This window comes from Sus scrofa, chromosome 1 (assembly GCF_000003025.6).
Source record: "Sus scrofa isolate TJ Tabasco breed Duroc chromosome 1, Sscrofa11.1, whole genome shotgun sequence".
NCBI classification, from domain to species: domain Eukaryota; kingdom Metazoa; phylum Chordata; class Mammalia; order Artiodactyla; family Suidae; genus Sus; species Sus scrofa.
The window spans coordinates 158119752-158143324 of NC_010443.5; the positions used below are offsets into that span (position 1 = coordinate 158119752).

Below are 23573 nucleotides of genomic sequence, written 5' to 3' on the forward strand. Positions count from 1 at the left end.
AGAAGAGCAATGCCAGACAATGAAGACCATGGTTACTCTCTCAGCATCCAGCTGTGATGCCAAGGTCAGCATGGAATCAGCCCTGAAAATGTTAACCCCAGAAGGGACTGAAGGAGAGGCGAGGTATTTAATTATCTGAGATAAATTTGACTGGTGGGACGTGCATTCTAGGTGAAGGACTTGGAAGAACAGCCACGTTCCCAATGAGAATTTTTTTTTAAACCAAGAACAAGTTTCGACAGTGAGAAGCCTGTATGCAGACATGGCCCTTGACTCTCACAGAACAAGATCACAGAAGGAGGAAAGTGGGGGGGAAGCACATGAAGTTAACCTACCTCCTTCCCCTAAACTGCCACAGCCACACTTAACCAATACAGTGGCAACTGGGAGGAGGACAGTCATAGGGCAGGGAAACGAAGCCACAACCCAGACCAGAAATTCATCTTTATGGAAGAGAGGCTGACCCTTTCTTCGAGTTAGACGTGTCAGCAGTGGTGCCAGAGCGTGCAGCTAAGGCAGAGCTCAAGAACTCAGACCAAAAAGTTCCCCTTGTGGCTTAGCTGGTTAAGTAAGAACCCTACATTGTTTCCATAAGGATGAGGGTTCGATCCCTCACCTCACTCGGTGGGATAAGGATGTTGCTGTGGCTGTGGTGTAGGCTCTCAGCTGCAGTTCCAAAATGACCCCTAGCCTGGAAACTTACATATGCCACAGATGTGGGCAAAAAAAAAAAAAAAGAAAGAAAGAAAGGAAGAAAGAATGAGAAAGAAAGAAAGAAAGAAAGAAAGAAAGAAAGAAAGAAAGAAAGGAAGGAAGGAAGGAAGAAAGAAAGGAAGGAAGAAAGAAAGAATGAGAAAGAAAGAAAGAAAGAAAGAAAGAAAGAAAGAAAGAAAGAAAGAAAGAAAGAAAGAAAGAAAGAAAGAAAGAAAAGAAAGGGAGAACGAAAGAAAGAAAGGGAGAACGAAAGAAAGAAAGGGAGAACGAACAAAAGGGAGAAAGAGAGAGAAAAAGAGAGCAAAGGAAAAGAAAAAGAAAAAAGACATAAAAAAAAAGAATTCAGAACAACACATCAGAAAACAAATGTCGAACCCTCCGGTGCCAGGCTTTCAGTGGACCCCAGCTTGAGAGGACACCAACAGCCTCCCTGACAAGGGTTTCCACGTGATTCTGCCCAGGCCCAGGCCTACTCTCACCAGGCCTCTGGGAGAACAAGTCAGTCCACGTGACCAGAGCGCAGACAGAGGGGAATGAAGAGCCCAGCAGCTCACAGTGAGGGCAGCCCTCCTCACCAGCCCTCCATATGCAGAGAATTCTCTGAGGACTGGGGTGAGGAAGAGATGAGGCGGGGGGAGCACTTCCTGATGGCAGTCTTGGAGACTCAATAAGGAACACAACTGAGACTCATCCCCTTTAAATCCACCTGCCTCTCTGCTGAGTCAATGTCACATTCACAAGGCAAATACCATTCCCCTGCTCTGTGCAAAGTGCACCTTGGGAGGTAGAGGCGGGGGTCATACATCCTGGAGCTCTCACTGAAACCCACCCAGCCCTACTTTCTCCCAAGTGACACATATCTCACAGGGCACCTTCCAAGCAGCAGAAGATGGAAGAGGAGGGGTGGGGCATCTTGCCCAGCGAAGCAGCATGATTTTAACTGTCTGGTGAATGGAGCTGAGTTTCCAAAACACTTTCCATTTAAACGTTTTCTCTTACCACCCATGGTAAAGTGTTTCTGAGCTTCCTAGAAGTGGTCTAATGATTTGAACTCTCAGGATTCCTTCACAAGGAGGCAGGTGACTTAGAATCAATAGCATCCTCAATTATGTTAAACTTCAGGTCACAGAGGGTAAATTTATTTGCTCAAATTTATATCCTTAGTTTAGGATATAGAGAGCAGGGGTCCTTCGATACTAGTGGACTTGGATGAAAATCTGCTACAGGATGAGAGAAAGGTCAGAAAAGCCTGGGCCAACAGCTGGAGGAAGGGAGCATGGAGTTGTGATGGAATTCGGTCTCAGCTTTAGAGTTTAGCAAAAATGCAAATGACCGTGTTATACTGGGGGAAGACTGTGTGCCCATTTTTCTCCAGCTCCCATGTACTAGACAGTAAGCTCCTTTCAAGGAGAGCAGACCCTGCCATAGAAGAGCATGGTTTGGGTTTTGTTATGTCTGATGAAAAAGAGAAAAGGGTGATTAGCATTAAAGGTCTCCCAGGAGGGTGAGGACATTTCCAGGCCGACAGCCCCACTGGCGGCGACTGCCTGGGTGCCGTTTTCATCCACTTCCACAAAGGTTTTGTGGACCACTTTAGACAGGTACAAATTGGGACTTGGAGAGATTCCCGTAAGGTCAGCCTTTGTTTCATCAAAGACATCCGTGATGCCCATGTCCTGTAAGATAGGATTGAGGTCGTAGCTGTCTTCCAGGGTAAACTGGGGGAAGGAGACAGCTACTCTTTTTTCTGACATATTTTCTGAACTGCTCCAGGCCATGATTTTTTCATAGGTGATATTCCTTTCAAGCTGCAAGAGGAAGAAAATAATGTTCAGGATCAGATGATGAGCCTGCAAAGGATGCCCCCAGTACTTCCAAGGGCCTGGGTTTATTTCCATAGTTAGTAACAAGCCTCAAGATCTTTCCCTGAGCCTCAAAATTCTCTGGTTTCCTTTAAAACTCCTCCAAGCTTGACAGGACACTGTAAACCAGCTATAATGGAAAAAAATAAAAATCATTTTTAAAAATGGATCAACTTTAAAAAAAGGTTATACACTAAAAAAATGGATCAACTTTAAAAAAAGGTTATACACTAAAAAAATAAATAAATGAATAAATAAAATAAAACTCCTCCAAGAAAATCTCTCTTTCCCCTTTAAAAATCACAGGATAATTTGGGTTCCAGTTTTCTTTAGTGTCTGACAGGCTAGTGTTCATAGCCCAGCAAAGCTCGTTTGATTAAGCTTGGTGAGCCCGACCAAGCCTTCATAATCCGAAGTTAAACCCCCTGTTCTATAAATGAGAGATAATACCATCAGGGTTTTGCAAAGATTAAACAAAATAATAAATGTAAATAAATTATCACAGCCTTGGGTATATTAACTATACTTCAGGAGTTCCTGTCATGGCTCAGTGGTAGGTAACAAACCCGATTAGTATCCATGAGGACATGGGTTCAATCCCTGGCCTCACTCAGTGGGTTAGGGATTCGGCGTTGCCATGAGTTGTGGTGTAGGTCACAGACACTGCTCAGATCTCACCTTGATGTGGCTGTGGTGTAGCCCAGCAGCTACAGCTCAAATCGACCCCTAGCCTGGGAACTTCCATATGCCACAGGTATGGTCCTAAAAAAAAAAAAAAAAAAAAAAAGATTAAAAAAAACTACACTGCAATAAAACTTAAAATAAAACAAAGGTATCACAAAAAAAATGATGTATGCAAAGTACTTAACACAGTGCTGGCACATGATCAACTTTGAATAATGGTTATGATTCTAATTGTTATATCTGTTCTTGCATCTCCCTGTATTTCTCTCATTTTCTCCCCAGGACAATAGGCAGCTAAGCATCCCCCGCCTTTATTAATTCCTATCTCACAAACAACCTGCTTCAGTATCAGCATCTCCACTTCTGTCAAGGCACATGCATCAAAAAAGAAGATTCTGCTAAAGGCCCTTTAACTGAGCCACAGCAAAATAGTGTAAGAGGCCAGAGGTCAGGGAGTTCCCGTCATGACTCCGTATTTAATGAATCTGACTAGAAACCATGAGGTTGCAGTTTCGATCCCTGGCCTTGCTCAATTGGTTAAGGATCCAGCATTGGCATGAGCTGTGGTGTAGGTCACAGATGCACTCGGATCTGACGTTGCTGTGGCTGAGGCATATGCCGGCAGCTGCAACTCCCATTGGACCCCTAGCCTGGGAACCTCCATGTGCCACAGGTGTGGCCCTAAAAAAATAAATAAATTTAAAAATTAAAAAAAAAAAGAGGCCAGAGGCTGGGATATTCAGGTAAAGGGAAAATTCATTTCATTTGTAGCAATTCTCAAGTTACTCAGCATCCAGCTTCCCTGGTCTAGAAAAACAACTGCAAAGAACTATGACATTAGAGAAGAAAGTCCCCTGCAATATTTTTGGCATTTGTTCATTAGTTAACAAAGGAGAAATAAACATCTCATCCAATTCATTTTGGGGTTTTTTTGTTTTCTTTTTATTGCTTTTGTTTTGTTTTTTGTTTTTTAGGTCTGCACCTAGCCAGATTCGTTTCTGCTGAGGCATGACGGGAACTCCCCTGGTTCATATATATTCTTTGCCTCTCTGATTGCTCAGATGCCATCCTTCCTCAAGATGGTAGATGGTTGATAGTGCTGCTCTCCCCAAATCCACAATAAAATGTTTTGTAGAGACAGGGAAATGGAGACTTACCTCTTCTAGGCCCTTCAAGTTATCTGTAGAGCAAGATGGCAGCAGCACAAACATGCTGAGTGTTCCCTTGGTGTACCTCAGCTCAAGGATCTGTGCCTTCAGCTCCTCTATGAAGCCGATTCTAAATAGACCCTTTCGATTCATCATCTTCACATTCTTCTGTTCATTCTGTAGTGGACAAGATAGAAAGTCACAGGACTGCCTTGAAAAGCTCACAAACTCACATGGTCCCCAATTTCCCTGAAAACAGGGGTCCATTAAGATGAGAAGGAGCTTCACCAGAAATTCTGAGCTACATCAGTGATCCACCCTAAAAAGTCCTCAGTCCACTGGTCCGGTGGCCCTTACTTTGCCAATTCTCAATCTTCCCAAGATTTTAATAGGTTCTTCAGCTCCCAAGGCCACTTATTGTAAGCTGTCCATCCAGATGTCTACCCACAGCCTGGCCAGTGGAAACAAGCCCTGCCAGCTCTATCTTCCAGTCTCTTAGCCTCATATGACCCCCTACCCCTACTGGCCTGGACGACCCCACTGTAATATCAATGGGAGCCTTGGTTAAATGATAAGCTTCTGCATACAACTCCTGTTCCATGGGCTTCTGTCAGAGGAAAGGGCACCTCCCCAGGCATCTTAAACCTCATAGGATGTGGGGGGTTATCAAACTGCAGATGAGCATATGCAGCACTTGAGAGAATAATAGAGTGAAAGTGATGGGCTGAGGTCTGACCCCAACCCCCTTTCTACAGCCCACTGGCTTAGAACATGGGTTGTTGTTGTTTTTTTCCCACAAGCAATATTTATCACTGTGGAAGCAGTACATATGCACGGTGGAAAGTTAGGAAACAAAAAAAAATGAGAAAATGTCAACAATGGAGTTCCCGTAGTGGTGAGGCAGAAATGAATCTGACTAGTATCCATCAGGATGCGGGTTTGATCCTTGGTCTCACTAAGTGGGTCAGGTATCCAGTGTTGCCGTGAGCTGTGATGTAGGTCGCAGATGCGGCTCTGCTGTTGCTGTGGCTGTGGTGTAGGCCAGCAGCTATAGCTCTGATTCTACCCCTAGCCTGGGAACCTCCATATGCTGTGGGCGCAGCCCTAAAAAAGCAAAAAAAAAAAGATAAAGAAAGAAAAGAAAATGTCAACACCATATCTCTCTCCTTATTACCTATGTTAATAGATAATGTATATTCCCTGTTGGCTCTCTTTCTATATATGTGTAATATACATACATAGTTATAAATCACATACAAGACACAGAATATAATATGTATAATCCATATTTGCCTTTTTGTAAGAAAAAACGTGGGTTTCTAAGGAAAAAATTCACCAATGTGAATCCTGATGAATTTGACTAAATAACTTACCCTTTGTGTTTGTTTTTTTCCCCCCTTCTCAACTCCTAGATGGTACTGATAATAACACCAATTTTCATGTTATTTGGGGGAAGAAAGGAAATGTGAAGAGAAAATGCTCCGTGCAGTGCCTGGCATGAAAAGCTTCACAAACTTTAGATACTGGTTTTTATTAGTAACAAAATGCTCTTATTTTAAATGTCACCCAGAGAGCAAAATCTTAGATTTGATATACATACTGCCAATCACACTTAGTGGAAATTGTGGGTGGATTATCTAGAAAACTGTGTGCTCTGATATAGTACCTCACTTAGAGAGAAAGGTGCATCAACTGTGTTTTCATTGTCAAAATATTCTTCCCACTTGGCCTTGAAGTAAACGGCATTGACCAGCACCAGCACAGTGGCATTGTTGATAGTGTCCTTGCTGAAGAGTTCCTTGATTTTACCTTTGAAAAAAAGAGGTTCATGGGGTTAATAGATGTAAACTATTGCATTTGGAGTGGATAAGCAATGAGATCCTGCTGTATAGCACAGGGAACTATATCCAGATTACTTGCGATGGAACCTGATAGAGGATAATGTGAGAAAAAGAAGATATATGTGTGTGTGTGTGTGTGTGTGTGTGTGTGTGTGTGTATGAATGGGTCACTTTTGACAGAACACTGTAAATCAACTATAATGGAAAAAATTAAAATTATAAAGTAAAAAAAAATAAAAATAATTTTAAAAAATTAAAAAAGAGGTTCCAGAGAATATCCTGAATATGAATTGTAGCAAAATCACTCACGAAGACAGAGTTTTTTAAATTCAGTTTAATATCCCCAAGGCTAGAGCATGTCTGGTTCAGGAACTAATCCAAGAAAATTCAACCATTAATAATCCTGAGGGGGTGGAAGTGGAGGTAAGGGGAGGGATTACGGGGGAGGGGAATCCAATTCGGAGCTTTGTAACTGAGAGAACCTCCCAAGTTTCTATCACTGTGATTGGAACTTGCCATCTGTCACTTTATCCCATGGTTGAGTCTTTCAAAGTATAGGTGCTGCCACCTAATTATGCTATAACCTCCTTAGAAAAAGTTCTGTGTACATTTCCTATCTCAAGCACTCATCACAGCAGAATACATACGCTTAATATAAATAAAAATGCATATGCTAGACCTGTGCCCTCTCTCATTCCATCCTAATCCATCATGAGAAGTGGATTACTATTATCTCTCCTTTATAGAAAAATAAACTACGGCCCATGAAATGTGAGTACCCACAGCCAAAAAGCAGCAAGTGGCTGAGATCCGTCCAGCATCCTCTCCATTCTTGGTCCAGCTCTGGACTCCCATCACAAACACACAGCCCTACAGCAGACTGGAAAAGCCTATGCTATCAGGCAATGCTCCATTTTCAGTATGCATCCTTTTCCACTTTAAAATTCTAAATCATCAGTTACTTGAATGCATGCCTAGGCCTTAAGATGAGAAGCCTCCCCACCTCAAGAAGGTTTCTATTAAATCCCATAGTAATAGATGACGCTGACATTACTGCACTTGTTAACTAACTGGGTTAAGTAAGGAATAAGTAGATATTCATGCCTTGGTACGATTTTTTTTTTTTTTTTTTTTTTTTTTTTTTTTTTTAGTGAAGCAGTTTTCCTCTTGGCAACTGAATGGAACCTTGAAGGAATAGGAATATTTGTGGATTGTGGAGGAAGGAAGGAGAAATAACTTTGCAGTTTAGAGGCTTTCTCCAAGAAAAGATCAGTCAAGGCAGTTTCATATGAAAAATTATTCCTGGGAGTTCCCATAGTGGCGCAACAGAAACAAATCCTACTAGGGACAATGAGGTTTCAGGTTCGATCCCTGGCCTCGCTCAGTGGGTTAAGGATCCGGCATTGCCGTGAGCTGTGGTGTAGGTTGCAGACGTGGCTCAGATCCCACGTTGCTGTGGCTGTGGCATAGGCCAGCGGCTACAGCTCTGATTCCTCCCCTAGCCTGGGAACCTCCACATGCCACAGGAGGGGCCCTTAAAAAAATAAATAAATAATAAAAATTATTCCATTTATAACAATGGAATTCTTATTAACTGACAGAGAGTATAAATTGGTACCACCAGTCAGGAGATGTAATCACCCTCTTAGTTACATACACAGTAGGATACATGTATTCATCCACGTATTCATTGTGCATACTGATGAAAAGATACATACCAAAAAAAATTTCGTTCTTATCAAAATCTAAACATTCATCTACAGTAAAATGGATACATAAGTTTAGTATACTTGTATAATGAAATACTACACATTAATGAGAATGCACAAATGACAGCCATATGCAATAATATGACTAAAAAACTCTGCTGAATAAAATAAGTCAGACAGTAAAGAATACATGTGGTATGGTTCCACTTACACAAAGTTCCAAAACAGGCAAAACTAATGTTTAATGTTAGAAGTGAGGAAAATGGCTATCCTTGGGAGAGGAATGACAAAGAAAGCAGGAGTGGGTTTCTGGTAGTGTTCTTTTTCTTTCCTTCATTCTTTAAAAAAAAAGAAAAAAAATCTTGGTGGTGGTTATAAAGATGTGTTCCCTTGGTGAAAATTCACTGAGCCACACTCAAGGTCTCCTGTTATAGTGTTATATTGTTATAATAGAACCGATATATTGTTATATTCAGAAAGGGATAAATAAGGATGAATAAAGTCCTGCTTGGTTACAAAAAAAATTATTCCATTTATGTTGAACTCAAATTGTCTCCACTTAACACCATTACCCCTTCACTCAGAAAACACCTCTAAATCTACCGAGAAATTGATAAGAATTAGGATTTTATTGTTTCCATTTCTCTCTGAATAACTAGATCCTCTTCACAATCTTTCTACTGATCCTTTAAGATATGGAAATAATTGACATCCTAGTGACATTTTACTTGGTTGAAGTATTTCATCTTCATGATGAAGCAAAGAACCAACGATAAATGCATCAAAGCATTTTAATGGTTTTTCACCTTCAAAACAAGCTCTGGACCCAGTCCATACATGTAAGCCTCTGGTCCTGACAGACTAGCAATGAAAAAGCTGGGCTGACTTTTTTCTTTGGAATAGAAAAGAAAACCACCTCTAATATGTTGGGTCTTTCTTACCTTGGGATTGAGAGTCAACCCAGAAGTTAATCTCTTGTCTGGATTTTTCAGCGTCATTCCGAAAATCAACACTTTCAATCGTCGTGTGGTAAAACTGAATCACACCTTCTAAGTATTCCTAATAAATTGGAATGAATGGAAATAATACAATAAACTATATAATTATGCTAATAGGAGTGAAGCAGTCATGAGGAGCCTAAGGAGAAACTGTGCCTAGTCATTTAAATCAGATGCCTGTGGTCTCTACCTATGCCAGGTCTTAATTAGCAAGAAACATCTGTGGCTATAGTGACAACTTAGGGTATAGAATGCTTATTCATGGAGCTGTCCGTAGTTACGAGGACACAAGTTTTCCTACCAGATTTAGACATTTTATTTGTGGAGACCTCACAAGACAAATAGCAAGAAACTTTAGAAACCTTGCTGTAAAATGCTTCTATTTTTTAAGAATAAGAAACCTGATGAATGATTCCAAAGTTTCTATTTAGGGTGATGAAAAAGTTCTAGAAACAGGGTGATCATTACACAACATTGTGAATGTAATTAATGCTACTGAATTGTATACTTAGAAATGACTACAATGGAAGTTTTTGTGTTTTAGAAATTTTACTACAATTTTGAAAAATATTTAATGTAATATACAAAATCATTGCAGTGTATATTTTAATAAATTAATTGTATATTATATAAATTTATATTTCAATAGTCCTAGTTTTAAAAAAAAGCATATAAAATTTCACTTACAGGAGTTTGATGGTGTCTTGTCTTATATTCACGTCTTTCAGCCATTTGATTTATTTTCGTGCATGGTATGAGGGTATGTTCTAGTTTCATCAATTTGCATGCAGCTGTCCAGCTTTTCCCAGCAATACTTATTGAAAGACTGTCTTTTTCCCATTTTATGTTCTTGCCTCCTTTGTCAAAGATTAATTGACCAAAAGTGTCTGGTTTATTCCTAGTTTCTCTATTCTGTTCCATTGGTCTGTCTGTCTGTTTTGGTACCACATTGACTTGATTACTGTTACTTTGTAATATTGCCTGACGTCTGGGAGAGTTATGCCTCTTGCTTGGGGTTATTGTTCCTCAGAATTGCTTTGGCAATTCTGGGTCCTGTGTGGTTCCATATAAATTTTTGGATTGTTTGTTCTAGTTCTGTGAAAAATGTCATGGGTAATTGGATAGGGATGGCATTGAATCTGTAGATTGCTTTGGGTAGTATGGCCATTTTTACACCATCAATTTTTCCAACCCAGGAGCATGGAATATCTTTCCACTTCTTTACATCTTCTTTAATTTCCTTGATTAATATCCATTGACAGATGATTGGATTAGGAAGATCCAATATATATATTGGATACACACACACACACACACACACACAATGGAATACTACTCAGCCATTAAAAATAATAATAATGCCATTTGCAGCAACATGTATGGAACTAGAGACTCTCATACTGAGTGAAGTAAGTCAGAGAGAGAAAGACAAATACCATATGATATCACTTATATCTGGAACCTAATATATGGCACAGCTGAACCTTTCCACAGAAAAGAAAATCATGGACTTGGAGAACAGACTTGTGGTTGCCAAGGGGTGGGGGAGTGGGATGGATTGGGTGCTTGGGGTAAACAGATGCAGACTATTGCCTTTGGAATGGATAAGCAATGAGATCTTGCTGTGTAGCACTGGTAACTATGTCTAGTCACTTATGGTGGAGCATGGTAATGTGACAAAAAAGAATGTGTACATGTTTGTATAACTGGGCCACCATGCTGTACAGCAGGAAAAAAAAAATAATGTATTGGGGAAATAAAACAAAAGAAAATAGCAAAAAATAAAAATAAAAAATAAATAAAACATTTTAAAAGAAAGAAAAAAATAAAAAATAAAATTTCATTTTCATTGTAAGAGAATGTACTAATTTTGGTCAAAGTAGGATACCGCCTCCTACTGGGCCAGCCCTAACCCTTTGTACACCACCTTTGCAATAGGTCTCACCCCTTGTGTTTATTGCTAAGTATGTGGCTCCTTCTAGAGGCAAGAGAGAAAACAGAAGCCCAGATTCACAGGCATCCTGGTCTAAGTACAAAGCTGTTTAGCCACAGAGACAAGCCTTGAACTTTTTGGCTCCAAGTCCTTTGGCTACACCTCACTGTTTAAGTGAGTACTATTTCATAGGGAGGTGATCATGGCATAAAAGGTGATTTTAGAGAAGTGCCTTTTTGGGGGAGGAGGGACCAATAGGAACAGTGGTTACCAAGTGCATCTACCAGACCCCTTGATTGGGAAAGAGGGTCATGGGAGAGAACATTACCAAATCCACACATGCTCCGTAGGCTGGTGGTCACATGACCCTCTTTCCACCTCTAAATTGCTCATTTTTTAAAACTGGGAGGAAGGCAACAGGTGTGGGGGAGAAAGGGGTGGGTCCTGGACATCCCTGTCAGGTGTTTGTGTCCTAGACAGCAGGTGAGTAATCCAGCTACTTGCTGGTTTTTAGCTAGTCAGTGATACAGTAGCTTTAATCACCAGTCATCCCTGACTCACCGGACAGACTGGGAATTCCTGCTCCCCGTAAAGCCTGTTGGCGATACTCAGGGTGTAATCAACTTTAATCCTGTCTAATCTGGAGAGAAGCTGCCCGAAGTAGCAGCTGAGCAGTTCACTCGCATCACTTGAAGACTTGGCCTAACAAAAGAAAAGACAAAATGTGATCTTATGGGAAGTGTTAAAACATCACTAATGCAAGTTGTCATTTCACTTTGTTTACATGTAAGCGAGCAGAGAAGAATGGAATGGAGGGTGAGAAGTGGCCCCAGTCTTGGCTCCCAGGCTGGTGTCACGATCACCCAGGAAACATATATCTGGGGACTCCGCAGTGCACACCGTATCTCAGACCAGCGTGCCTTGTTTTACTCCGTATTCAAAAAGATTCAAGAAAGAAGTCATCTTCTCTTCGCCCTCCTCTTAAACTATTTAACACAGGGGGATACAGAACCAGGAGAATATCTTTACTCCTGTTATAAGACAACAAATAAAAGTCTTGTGTGTCAGTACAGACTTCAGCAGGAAATAGAACAGGCAAAAGTGGAAAGAGAAAGGGAGGAGTAGCTGCTTCCTCCCCCTGCTGTCTACTGACTTCATCCTCAACCACACTCCATCCTGGAGATCTGGCACCAGTAAACATAGATCTGAACTGGGGCTATAAGGTCCTTTATCTCGAGCAGAAGATGCTAGATCCTACTCTTTAGGAAGCTAGCTTACTGCCAAGGACCTATAAGATGTATAAGAAAGAAGTTGTGAGTCATCTGGGGTTGTTGCTATGGATGCTACTGTTGATGACAGTCAGGACCTAGGCCTTGGGGATAAGCAACCACGGCCAAATATAGGACATTCAGAATGAACAGTTTGTGAGGAAAAGGGGCAGGAGTGGATGGCAGCTCACCTGCAGAGTCAGGGACCCTGTCGTTTCCTTCTGCCCTTCCACAGAGCTGTCAGCATGCACTTTGTGTTTTTCTCTTTTCAGACAGGGACCAGGTTCTTTGCTTTCATTCTGGGAAAATTCGTCGAAGTGTAGCACCTGTGTGATGATGGAATGGGGTCTTTCAGACAGTACAGACAGCAGGAAATGTGAATCGCTTCAGAAACATTTCTATAATGTGGCAGTGACAGTGATCACATTGTCCAACCAAACAATCAACAATGGTTTAAGGAAAGTGGATTTTTTCGGACTAGGACTGTGAGGTGGAATGGAGGGGAAGTAAACTACATGCTACTCCCTGGGACTTCATTTAAGAATGAATGTAAGTAAACTAAAAGAACATCAAGGCATCCACAAGCCACTTGTGGCTATTGAGTCGGCCTGAACTGAGAGTGAGTGTAAAATACACACCATATTTTGAAGACTTAGTATGAAAAAGAAAAGAGCGTAAAATATTTCATTTAAGTGTTTTAACTAATGTTGATATGATAATATGGTGGATGTACTGGGTTAAACAATATATATTGTTAAAATTAGTCTCACCTATCTCTTACTATTTTAGTATGGCTCCTAAAAACTTTTAAATACATATGTTGCTTAAATGATATTTATATTAAACTGCACTGATCTAGAGCTTCATGTCAATCAAGCAAAAGATAGGTTATCCAGAGCTTTGCATAAAGATGAGAAACAAAGGGGCTTCTGGCACCACTCAGATCAGTTCTGCTGGCAGGTGACGCCCAGTGCCTGGAGAAGGAACATGTGAAACCCAGCTTGGAGGACACCAAACACACTTGATATAAGTTTGGCTAGTGGAATAATACTCCAAATAAGAATAAATGAATAAAGTAGTGTGATGCTAGAAACATTCTGCTTCAATCTAATAAGTCACTCCTCCATGTCAGGAACAGTGGCTGTGTTCATACTTAACCCCTGTGCTCCGGGCCAAGTCCTGGGAAGTATAAGACCTGGTCTCAGGAGTCTGTAGTTTACTGGGGGTGTTGTTCCTATCACTTCCATTTATTCACCGTACAAATTTGCATTGGGTGCCTACTACAAGCCAAGCTCTGTTCTAGGACAAATATTCCTGCCTTCTGGGAGATTACATTCTAAAGGGGGAGGCATAGAAAAAATAATACCCATTATAATTAATTACTGTAGACAATATGTTAGAAAACAGAAAATGCCACATGAGGGGAGGGAGCTGGAATAAGAAGGAAGCTTAGGGTGCTGGGGTCCAGAATGCAGTGTTAGATTGCAGATCAAGATAAACCTCATTGAGAAGGTAAACTCTCATCAAAGTCCTGGAGAAGAAAGTAAGCTACAGATGAGTTTCCTGGGGAAGAATCATCATCAGGCAAAGGGAATGGAGCAAGGAACCTAAGGCAGCAGTGGGTATGGAATTCCCAAGGACAGGGTGCAGTGTGGCTGGTGTGAGGGGTGCTGGTAGAAGGGGGATGGAGTCACCAGGTTATCTGGATTCAGATCCCCAGACCCTCATGGGTCTGAAAGGGCTCGGGCTTCTATCATTAGTGAAATGGGAAGTCCAGGTTTTGAGCCAATGAGAAACAGGATCTGACTCTGGCTTTAAAAGGATCTTTGAGACACCTGGGTTGAGAACACTGTCTGTGGAAGCAGAGCTGTACCCAGGAAGAAAGGGCAGAGCTCAGGAGGGGCAGAAAGCACATGGGTCCTAGATCTCTTTCACAGGAAAAGCCAGCAGGCATTTCTGACAAAGTTGATGTGAGAGAGAAAGAAAGAAGTCAAAGAGGACACCAGGATCTATAGCCACTAGATACATAACTGGTGCTTGATAGATGTTTATTCAGTGGAATGAGTGAGAGAGAAAAACCTGTGCACACACTAAAAATTCCTGGCAATATTGGTATCGATAATTACAGAGAGAAAGAGCATGGGATATGCAGACAGCAACAGAGAAGGTGATGAGAACAGCTATCAGACAGGTGAGGTTGGGGAGGCATAGTAAGCAGTTGGAGGCTTAACTGAGCCTTGTTGGATGGACAAGAAAGCAAGGAACAAGGCGGGGACATTGAGGGAGGTCCTGGCTCCTGTGATCCCAGGGCAGAGTGGACAGCTAGGCTTTTGCCAAACGGGTATTAGGGACTGACTCTGAGCCCTGGATCTGCACCTTGTCGATCTGATGTGCACTGTCATTTCTGGCCCCCAGGCGGACCATGCCAAGGGCAGCTGAGATGCTCAGAGGACAGAAGAAGATGTTCTTTTGATAATCATCTTTGCTTATCTTTTGGAAAAGATCAAAGCAAAATTTGCTGTTTGCTGTAATCAGTGAGTCCATCGTGAATCTGATGACAGCCTAAAATCAAACCAAACCAAACAAAACAAGAGGAAATGATGATTAATTAGAGCACAGTTCTCATTTTCAATACCTGAGATAAAATCATATGCATTTAGTCAATACATCATTAAAAACTGGGAAACTAAGGTCACCAGCCTCCTGGTATGTAGATGCTAATGTTGATACAGACAGAGATCTATTTTCACTCAGTGGTGTGCATTAGTTTCCAAGGGCTGCCACGACAGATTACACCAACTGGTGACTTAAACAGCAAAAATGGATTCTCTCACAGTTCTGGCCAGAAATCCAAAATCAAGGTGTTGGCAGAATTTGTTCTTTCTGGAAGCTCTCAGGGAAATCTCTTTCATGCATTTCTCCTAGCAGTTTTTGGCAGCAATTCTTGGCTGGTAGAGGCCTCTCTCTATTCTCTGCCTCCACCTTCACATGGTCTTCTTCCCTGTGTCATTGCAGTTGTGTGTGTGTGTGTGTCCATCCAAATTTCTTTTTCCTTATAAGGACACTAGTCAAGATTTAATCCCAGCCCCAACACAGTATGACCTCACTACATCGGCCAAAACCCTACTTCCAAATCAGCTCATGTTCACAGGTACTGGGGATTAGGATTTAAACATATCTTTTGGGAAGCATGATTCTACCCACTTTGTTGTAGAACTTCATTATTCAGGTAAGCAAAGCCATGGTCAAGTTATCCATCAAGGAAATAACATTCCACCTCCTCGTTCACAGGCACTATCAGGTTCTGCCTAAGTCTTTTGCCTGTAATCTTGCTCCCCTCTATGTCCTGTGACTTCGGATATGCCCAGCCAGTTGTCCTGGGCTGTGCCCTTTGCAACATTCTCACCTCCTTTTGGCTCATTCCATATACAACCTGCAGGATGTGAGGCACTGCCGTCAGTCATTAATATTAATCAAGAGATAACAGACCTTGAAAGATGTGGGGGGTTAGAAGTCCTTTGGTTTAACACCTACTCTTAACAGTGTAGAACCACAGGTAGCAGTGAACCAAAGCAAGAAAGTGACTCATTTGGGACAGAGTCCTTGCCCCCCCCCCCCAATAATCTATTCCAGAAGTGTCAAGGGAATCCTATGTAGATCTCACCTGGGACTTATCCCTCTCAAATGCAATGTCTTTTCTTGTATCTTTTGTCCTAAGGATATTGTGACTTTCCAAGATGGAAACAAAGCCCCTTTATTTTGTGTTTTTATCACCAGACACAAGGTACATGGTAAGCATTAAGAAATAGTTACTGCATTGAATTAAATGGTGTACGGTGGTTTTAGCATCTTCCCATTTAAATATAGACCTTTTTAGTTTATAAAACTAATTCAAAGAGTTCCCATTGTGGCGCAGCAGAAACGAATCCGACTAGGAACCATGAGGTTGCAGGTTTGATCCCTGGCCTTGCTCAGCGGGTTAGGGATCTAGTGTTGCCATGAGCTGTGGTGTAGGTCACAGATGCAGCTTCTATCTGGCATTGCTGTGGCTGTGGTGTAGGCCAGCAGCTACAGCGCCAATTAGACCCCTCGCCTGGGAACCTCCATATGCTGCCAATGCAGCCCTAAACAGACAAAAGACCAAAAAAAGAAACCTAATTCAAAAAGATGACAACTTCTTTAAAGCATACCAGACATGTGTTTTATATATATTAGCTTTAATCCTCCTTTGCAAGGGAGATATTATCACCCCCTTGTTATGGATGAGAAAACTGAGGAATCAAATCCCACTTGTACTTTGCTCAAATTAAGTGCTCTTTCTACCGCATCTACTATTTCTACTAAGTTGCCCTTCAGTGTAGAATAGGCTGGGCAGTCTCATGTCTGTTTCATGTTGATACTTTCCTCCTTTTTTCAGCTTATGGCTTTTTTTTTTTTTTTCAACTTTTTAGAGTGTATGGAAGTTCCCAGGTGAGGGGTCAAATCAGAGCTGTAGCTGCCAGCCTGCAACATGGGATCTGAGCCATGTCTGCAACTTACACCACAGCTCACAGCAATGCCAGATCCCCCACCCACTGAATGAGGCCAGGGATCGAAGCCATGTCCTCGTGGACTAGTCGGGTTTGTTACCGCTGAGCCACAATGGGAACTCCAAATGGTTTATTTTTAATCTCACACTTTTTTCTGCCAAATTTGTACATAAGCATATTCCTCATTCTGTGCTATTAGAGCTAAGTTCAAATAGGTGTTTTCCAAGAAACATATGTCCTGGGTGTGTCTGAAATTCAATAATGCCTCACACCTCAGAAAGCTACACTTGCATGTGTTGAAAAATAACTTCATCTCTAACACAATGTTTCTGTAATAACAGCTCATTTTAAATATGTAGTAAACAAGTCTACTAAGGAAGTAGAGAAATCAAATAAATTAAAAAATATCTGAACAGAGGGGATTTCACAGGCTTTTGTTAAGTCATAAAATTTTGGGTGACAGGTAGTCTAATATTTTTTTAAGGCCTTGGCTATACAACAAAGGTTGATATTTAATCATAGTCTTTGGCATCAAAGGAAGAGAAGGCAATGTTCATTCTGGCTATTTGTTCACTGCTGTTTAAAAAAAGACTAGGTGGAGGCTCCGTGGATTAAGGACACGATGAAGTCTGCATGAAGATGTGGGTTTGATACCTGACCTCACTCAGTGGGTTAAGGATCCAGTGTTGCCACAAGCTGCAGTGTAGGTCACAGAAGTGGCTCAGATCCAGTGTCGCCATGGCTGTGGCATGGCTGTTGCCTCAGCTGCAGCTCCAATTAGATCCCTGGCCCAGGAACTTCATATGCTACAGGTTTGGCCATAAAAAGAAAAGAAGACTGGAGACAAACTATATTGAAGAAGAAAAAGGTTTTGGATTAAAAGACTGAATGATCCCACCCTGGACCTTTGTACCCAGCTATTTGCTCAGAGTCACCCCTTGTGCCCCAGTGGAGATGTGCCCCTGGCTTCAGAGTGGAAGGGTGTTTCTTCTTGGCAGGACAATGCACAGACTTGAACAATAAGTATCTTACCTGCTTTAAAGGAATCAATATTGCTCACTGCAGCCAACTCCCTTCCTCCCAAGTTTAAAAAAAAACAAAAACAAAAAACCTGAGGCCAGCAGAAGTGAGGTGACTTGTACACAATCACATGCTGGCAAAGAGAAAAGCAGGGCTAAGATCCTCCCATGCCCGTGCCTGGTCTCTGATGGAAGATGCTTCTTTTTAACACTCCTTTCTAATTCTGGGACTACCCTTACTCACTCGGTGAGCTGCAAAGCACCTTCCCCTCCAGACTCTCTCTCTCTGTGCCCATTTATGCATAAAGAACACAGAATCTGCACTAAAGTTGGTAAACTTTTCACAAGTTCCTTAACCTGGCTTCAACTCCTATTATGTTCTCATCCAGAAACAGTTCCCTTTCCTGAGTGTGCACCTGATTATATCCCATAGGCTGGCTTCCATGACAGACTAGGTAACTTCACATTGCCTGCCTTTCCAAGGGAGAGGTGAGAATGGCAGGAACAGAAAAATGGCCCAAGAGCTGCAGTGAATATTATAGGACTCAATGTAAGCTTCTGTAATAGGGAAATCCTTCCTGGCTTTTTATAAAACTCTAAAATATGGACAACAGGAATGGCTTAATTAAATGTCATCTGACAATCATCTTCTGAGGGTTTTGGGGGTTTGTTTGTTTGTTGTTTGAGTTTTGAAATTAGAAACTGGCCAAATCTGACAACAACCTACTTTATCAATAAACCAACATTTATGAAGTTTTCCCACTGGGTTAGTCACTGCATATGAGAAAAACTGAACAAGACATAGCCTCTGCCTTTGGGAAATCCATGCTCTATTAGCACAACAGATATTACAATATAAGCAGCTGTAGCAGAGAGTCTAAGGAACACAAAGGAACAAGATATTAATTCATAAAATGAAGTAGAAAAGGCAAAGGAGTGTTACACAGGAAGATTTTTTTAAAACAGCTTTCATTAAAAGGTAAGCCTTCTTAATATTGCAGATTTAAGTTGACAATTAAAAACATAACACTTTTTAACATTTAATGCTTCTTAACTGTTTTCATTTGTTAAAGATAGGCTTCGATGGTCAATAAAAGTCATGTGATGATGTGTTGTTACAAAAAATCAAATCAAGTCAAGAAATTTGAGCTCACTTTTCTTGTCTTTATCAAAAATCCCTTTACATCTCTACTAATTTGAATACTGTAATGTCTAAACCACTGTTTCCAAATCCATTAGACTTACAAATAGGACCAATTTAGCAATCAATGGAAAAGGTGGAGATCTAACCCTCAGAATACTAAAATGTAACTGTAAGAGCTATTTTTCAGAGGTATAGAGCAAAATAACCTTCAGATTTTAAAACATTTTGTGTACAAATATATTTATAGCATCGCTTTCATAATAGCCAAAATTTAGAAATAACATAGAGGTCCATCAGTGGAATAAATAAATAACTTGTTGTTTAGCCATGTGATGGGATATATAACCAAAGAGGCTGACTATCTGGGATCTCTCAGGAATCATGTGTAGTGAAAACAGGTGACGCTAACCTGCAGTTTTAGAAGTCAGGAGAGTGGTCACCATGTGGGTGGATGGGGAGGAACCATGGTTAGCAACAGGTAGGGACAGTGGTGGGTTAGACTGATTCTCCAAAAAGCAAAAAAAAAAAAAAAAATCCATTATCTGAAATATTTGCCAATTTCCATGGTATAAATAGCCCCACCATGGTCACTTTCAAACTACCAACAATCCTCCTGAGATCGGGAAGAGGAAAAGCAGAATTTGCTCTTCTTAGCTGATGGCAGCAGCTTTAGGACTCATGGGGCCATGCATGAGAGGCTTCTAGGGAGCTGGAAATGTTAAATTTCTTGATTTCTTAGTTTTTTTTCAATGAATTTTATGATATTTATAGTTATATAACCATCATCACAACTAATGCACTTATGCACTTTTATATGTTTTATAATATTTTGTTTTATAACTATATATACATACATATATGTATATTTTAAAATTATATATAACTTTTTATATATAACTTTTTAAAGTTATATATTATTTTATTTTTTGTTTATTTCACCACCTCTATTTTTTATTCCTTTCTTTCTTTTTTAAAAAAATTTTTTTTTATCTTTCTAGGGCTGCACTCATGGCATATGGAAGTTCCCAGGGTAGGGATCTAATCAGAGTTGTAGATGCCATCCTACACCAGAGCCACAGCAATACCAGATCCAAACCATGTCTGCAACCACACCACAGCTTAAGGCAACACCAGATCCTTAATCCACTGATGGGGGCCAGAACCCATGTCCTCAAGGATTCTAGTCAGGTTCATTACCACTGAGCCACGGTGGGAACTCTTTTTTTTTTTAACTCAATGAATTTTATTATATTTAGAGTTGTACAACCATCATCACAATTTAATACACTTGTTTCTTATGTACTTTTATATGCTTTAGAGCTATATATATATACATATACATATATTTTAAAGTTATATAACTTTTTAAAGTTATATATATATATATAATTTTAAAATGTACTGTAGATGTATTACTAAACATGGCAGTTAATTTTAAGCCATTGGAATTTTATTTGTGTTTTAACACAAAAACTAGGAGTATATTGAAAATTCAAGAGTAAATTCTCACAATGAAATTTGGCTCCAGCTACAATTAGGACATGTTCCCCAAGCATTAACAGAAGTTACTTTATGTCTACTCTGGAAAGGATCCACCACACAGAGAAATTACTGTTTGGCTAAGTCTAAACCTGAAGGCTGATTGCTGATGTAGGCTGCCTCCTAATAAGCTACAACTTGAAAAACTTGTACATAATTAACTTCGGTCCTGATTATTTTAAGATTTGAAATAACTTTACAAGAGAGAAAGGTCCCTCAAACCTCTATTCATCTCAAAGAATTAGTAATACCCTCGCCCACAATGACTCTTTAGTAACAGCTAGCACTTCATTTGAGCCTGCAATGTACCTGGCATTTCACAAATATTGTCTCTAGTTCTCAAAAAATCTCATAAGTTATAAATTATCTTCATTGTACATCTCATCATTAAATGATGCAGCTGATGTGCAAACAGGTCAATTTCGCCCAATCTCAAAGCCACTCTCCTCCCTCCTGCCCCTGCTGCCATCCAGAGCAGATAACACTACTACTACACAACGCTATTCCCTGAGTGACCCACCACACAATTTTATGGCAGAAGGATGCTTCCAGCAGGTATGTGTCTTATCTATGTCTCTGGGCTGTAGAAAGGATCCTGGGCTGTAGAAATGATCTCCCAGGGTGGCGTGTCCATCAGGGCTTTCCTGAACTTCCTCTGCCCATGGGCAACTCAGGCACCAGTTTGTCTGCCCTTCCAAGACGCCTGAGATCTATCAGGATCCTCTATATCGAATATTTACTAGAAAATCATTTTCACATTTCATTGAAATCTACACAAATGCATTATAAATATAGATTGAGGAGTTCCCATCATAGCACAGTGGAAACAAATTCAACTAGGAACCATAAGGTTGCAGGTTCGATCTCTAGCCTCACTCAGTGGGTTAAGGATCCAGCATTGCCATAAACTGTGGTGTAGGTCACAGGCGCAGCTCGGATTTGGCATTGCTGTGACTGTGGCTGTGGCCAGCAACTGCAGCTCCAATTAGACCCCTAGCCTTGGAACCTCCATACGCTGTGAGTGCAGCCCTGAAAAAGCAAAACATATGGATAGAGAGATTGAAACTGCAAGACTCCAAATGCCTTATCCCAAAGCAGGACTGGCTTGCATTATTTCATCCTTACCTCCTGCCAGCCATAGCTATATAGGGAGGAGCTGATGGGCAATTTTCATTCAGAAAAAAAAAGAAAAAAAGTCACTTTCATATCAGTAAAAATATTAAATTTTGCCTGTAATACTTCCCAAGTAGGCAATTTGTTATTTACCCTCTAATGAAGTAAAAGAAGAAATTTGTTTCCAAATTCAAATTTATTGTACAGATGACAGAATATTAGTTATGAGGTTCTGCCTCATAATAAATTTGGGGTTTCATTGTTTGTTTCTGTCTTTTGTTTGTTAATTTTTATTGAAATATAGTTGATTTACAATGATGTGTTAGTTTCAGGTGTATAGCAAAGTGATTCAGTTATACATACATACATACATCTGTTCTTCTATAGATTCTTTTCCATTATAGGTTATTACAAGATATTGAATGTACTTGCCTGTGTTATACAAGTATGACAAATTTATTTACTTATTTATTTATCATTATCTTTATGGCCAGATCCTTTAATCCATTGTGCAGGACTGGGGATCAAAGCCGCGCCTCCACAGCCACCAGAACTGCCGCAGTCAGATTCATAACCAACTGCACCAGGTTGGAAGGCCTACAAGTACAATAAATTTGAATTTTCTCTCATAATACTAACAAATCAATTGCTTTTATTTTTCCATGTCCTTTCTAATCTTGTAATCATATGTTTATATGAAACATATAATATTTATATATGTTTATATATATAAAGAACACATGTTTGTATATCTATTTCCCTTATAACTTTATCTGCTTTTGATATTTCTATCTTTATTTTCAGAGAATAATTCTCTTGAGAGCAGGTTCCATGTTTTTTATCCATATTCGTATCCCATCAATAGAGAAAACAAATGATGCTATATACAGGCAATTGATAAGTACTTATGGATTTGCTATCCTTTGCTTTTTTTATTGTAAGTAATTCTACTGTTTGAAGTATTAGATAATTCAGTATTTCATATTAACTCTATACATTCTGCAGGCAGCTGGAATCAATAGAGGTATTATATAGTAGAATCAACTTTTGATTAATTTTCTACTTTATTATAAATTGTTCAATATTAAAATATGGTTTCTTTTAAAGAAAAAAATGCACAAGTTTAGACTAGATAGATTTTCTAACAACCCAAGATATTATGAGTGAAATTATGCTGTATACTTAACTACATAGTATAGAAAGAAAAAAGCACATCCCAAAAGTATTTCATGTCTTATAATTTCCATAATTTTTACAAAGCTATTAAAACCCAAGAATGAAATTCCAGGTTCACAAAGGTATATGGAATAAATATAAAACCTGGTTATAATGAACTAAATGATAAACAATATCTATAAACAAAGAAATACTGGTAAAAGATGCAATCAAAAGCATTTCCAATGTATATTGAAAAAGAGAAATCTAAACTCATATTTACAGGTATTCTAAGTATTTTACCATTTTGTATTTCAGAGATAATAAAAGGATGAAATACATTCTGTCAAGTATGTAAAGACAGAAAAATTATTGACATCCACATTTTTAAAAAATCCATCCGATACATTAAACATCTACCCAGGTGTTTTGGGGCTGAGGGCAGTGACAAGTGTTGCTAGTATCTCCTAGCAGGTACTGCCACATTTAACAAAAATTCAAACTTCATAAAACAAATTGCTATTTTTTTAAAGACATTTGCCTTAATAAAAATGAATAAATATAGCATCCATAATGTAAAATAAAATCCCAGGGCAATGTTCATTGCTGAAAATGGTATTAGATAATGCTAGCATTTACCTTCTTGCCTTCAGAGTTGATGCTAACAGCTGGCCAGGTAAGTTTCAATCCACACCCTGTCAGGAATGGAAATATATGAACTCTGCCCCTCCCACAAGTGCATTTTTCCATGTGCTATTTTGGAATCCAGGGTAAAATTGTCATTGATTGATTTAAGGAACAAATAGAAAAGGAATGCATGTCATACATTTTTAAACAAATTCTCATGCTCTGTGCCTTCAACTGAACTACATATTTAACTTACTGTTTATGTTTTCTTTGCTATTTCCAATTGGGTC

At 39.8% G+C, this 23573-nt stretch overlaps 1 protein-coding gene across 1 annotated transcript; it reads right to left on the reverse strand.

Moving 5' to 3' along the window:
• Positions 973–23334, reverse strand: SERPINB12 (serpin family B member 12). Its single transcript, XM_021075294.1, has 8 exons — positions 23296–23334; positions 14534–14719; positions 12349–12483; positions 11451–11591; positions 8900–9017; positions 6075–6217; positions 4418–4585; positions 973–2522 (listed from the first exon to the last, which is right to left on the reverse strand). Exons 2-8 carry the CDS (start codon positions 14699–14701, stop codon positions 2118–2120), a joined length of 1278 nt encoding a protein of 425 aa, XP_020930953.1. The 5' UTR covers positions 14702–14719; positions 23296–23334; the 3' UTR covers positions 973–2117.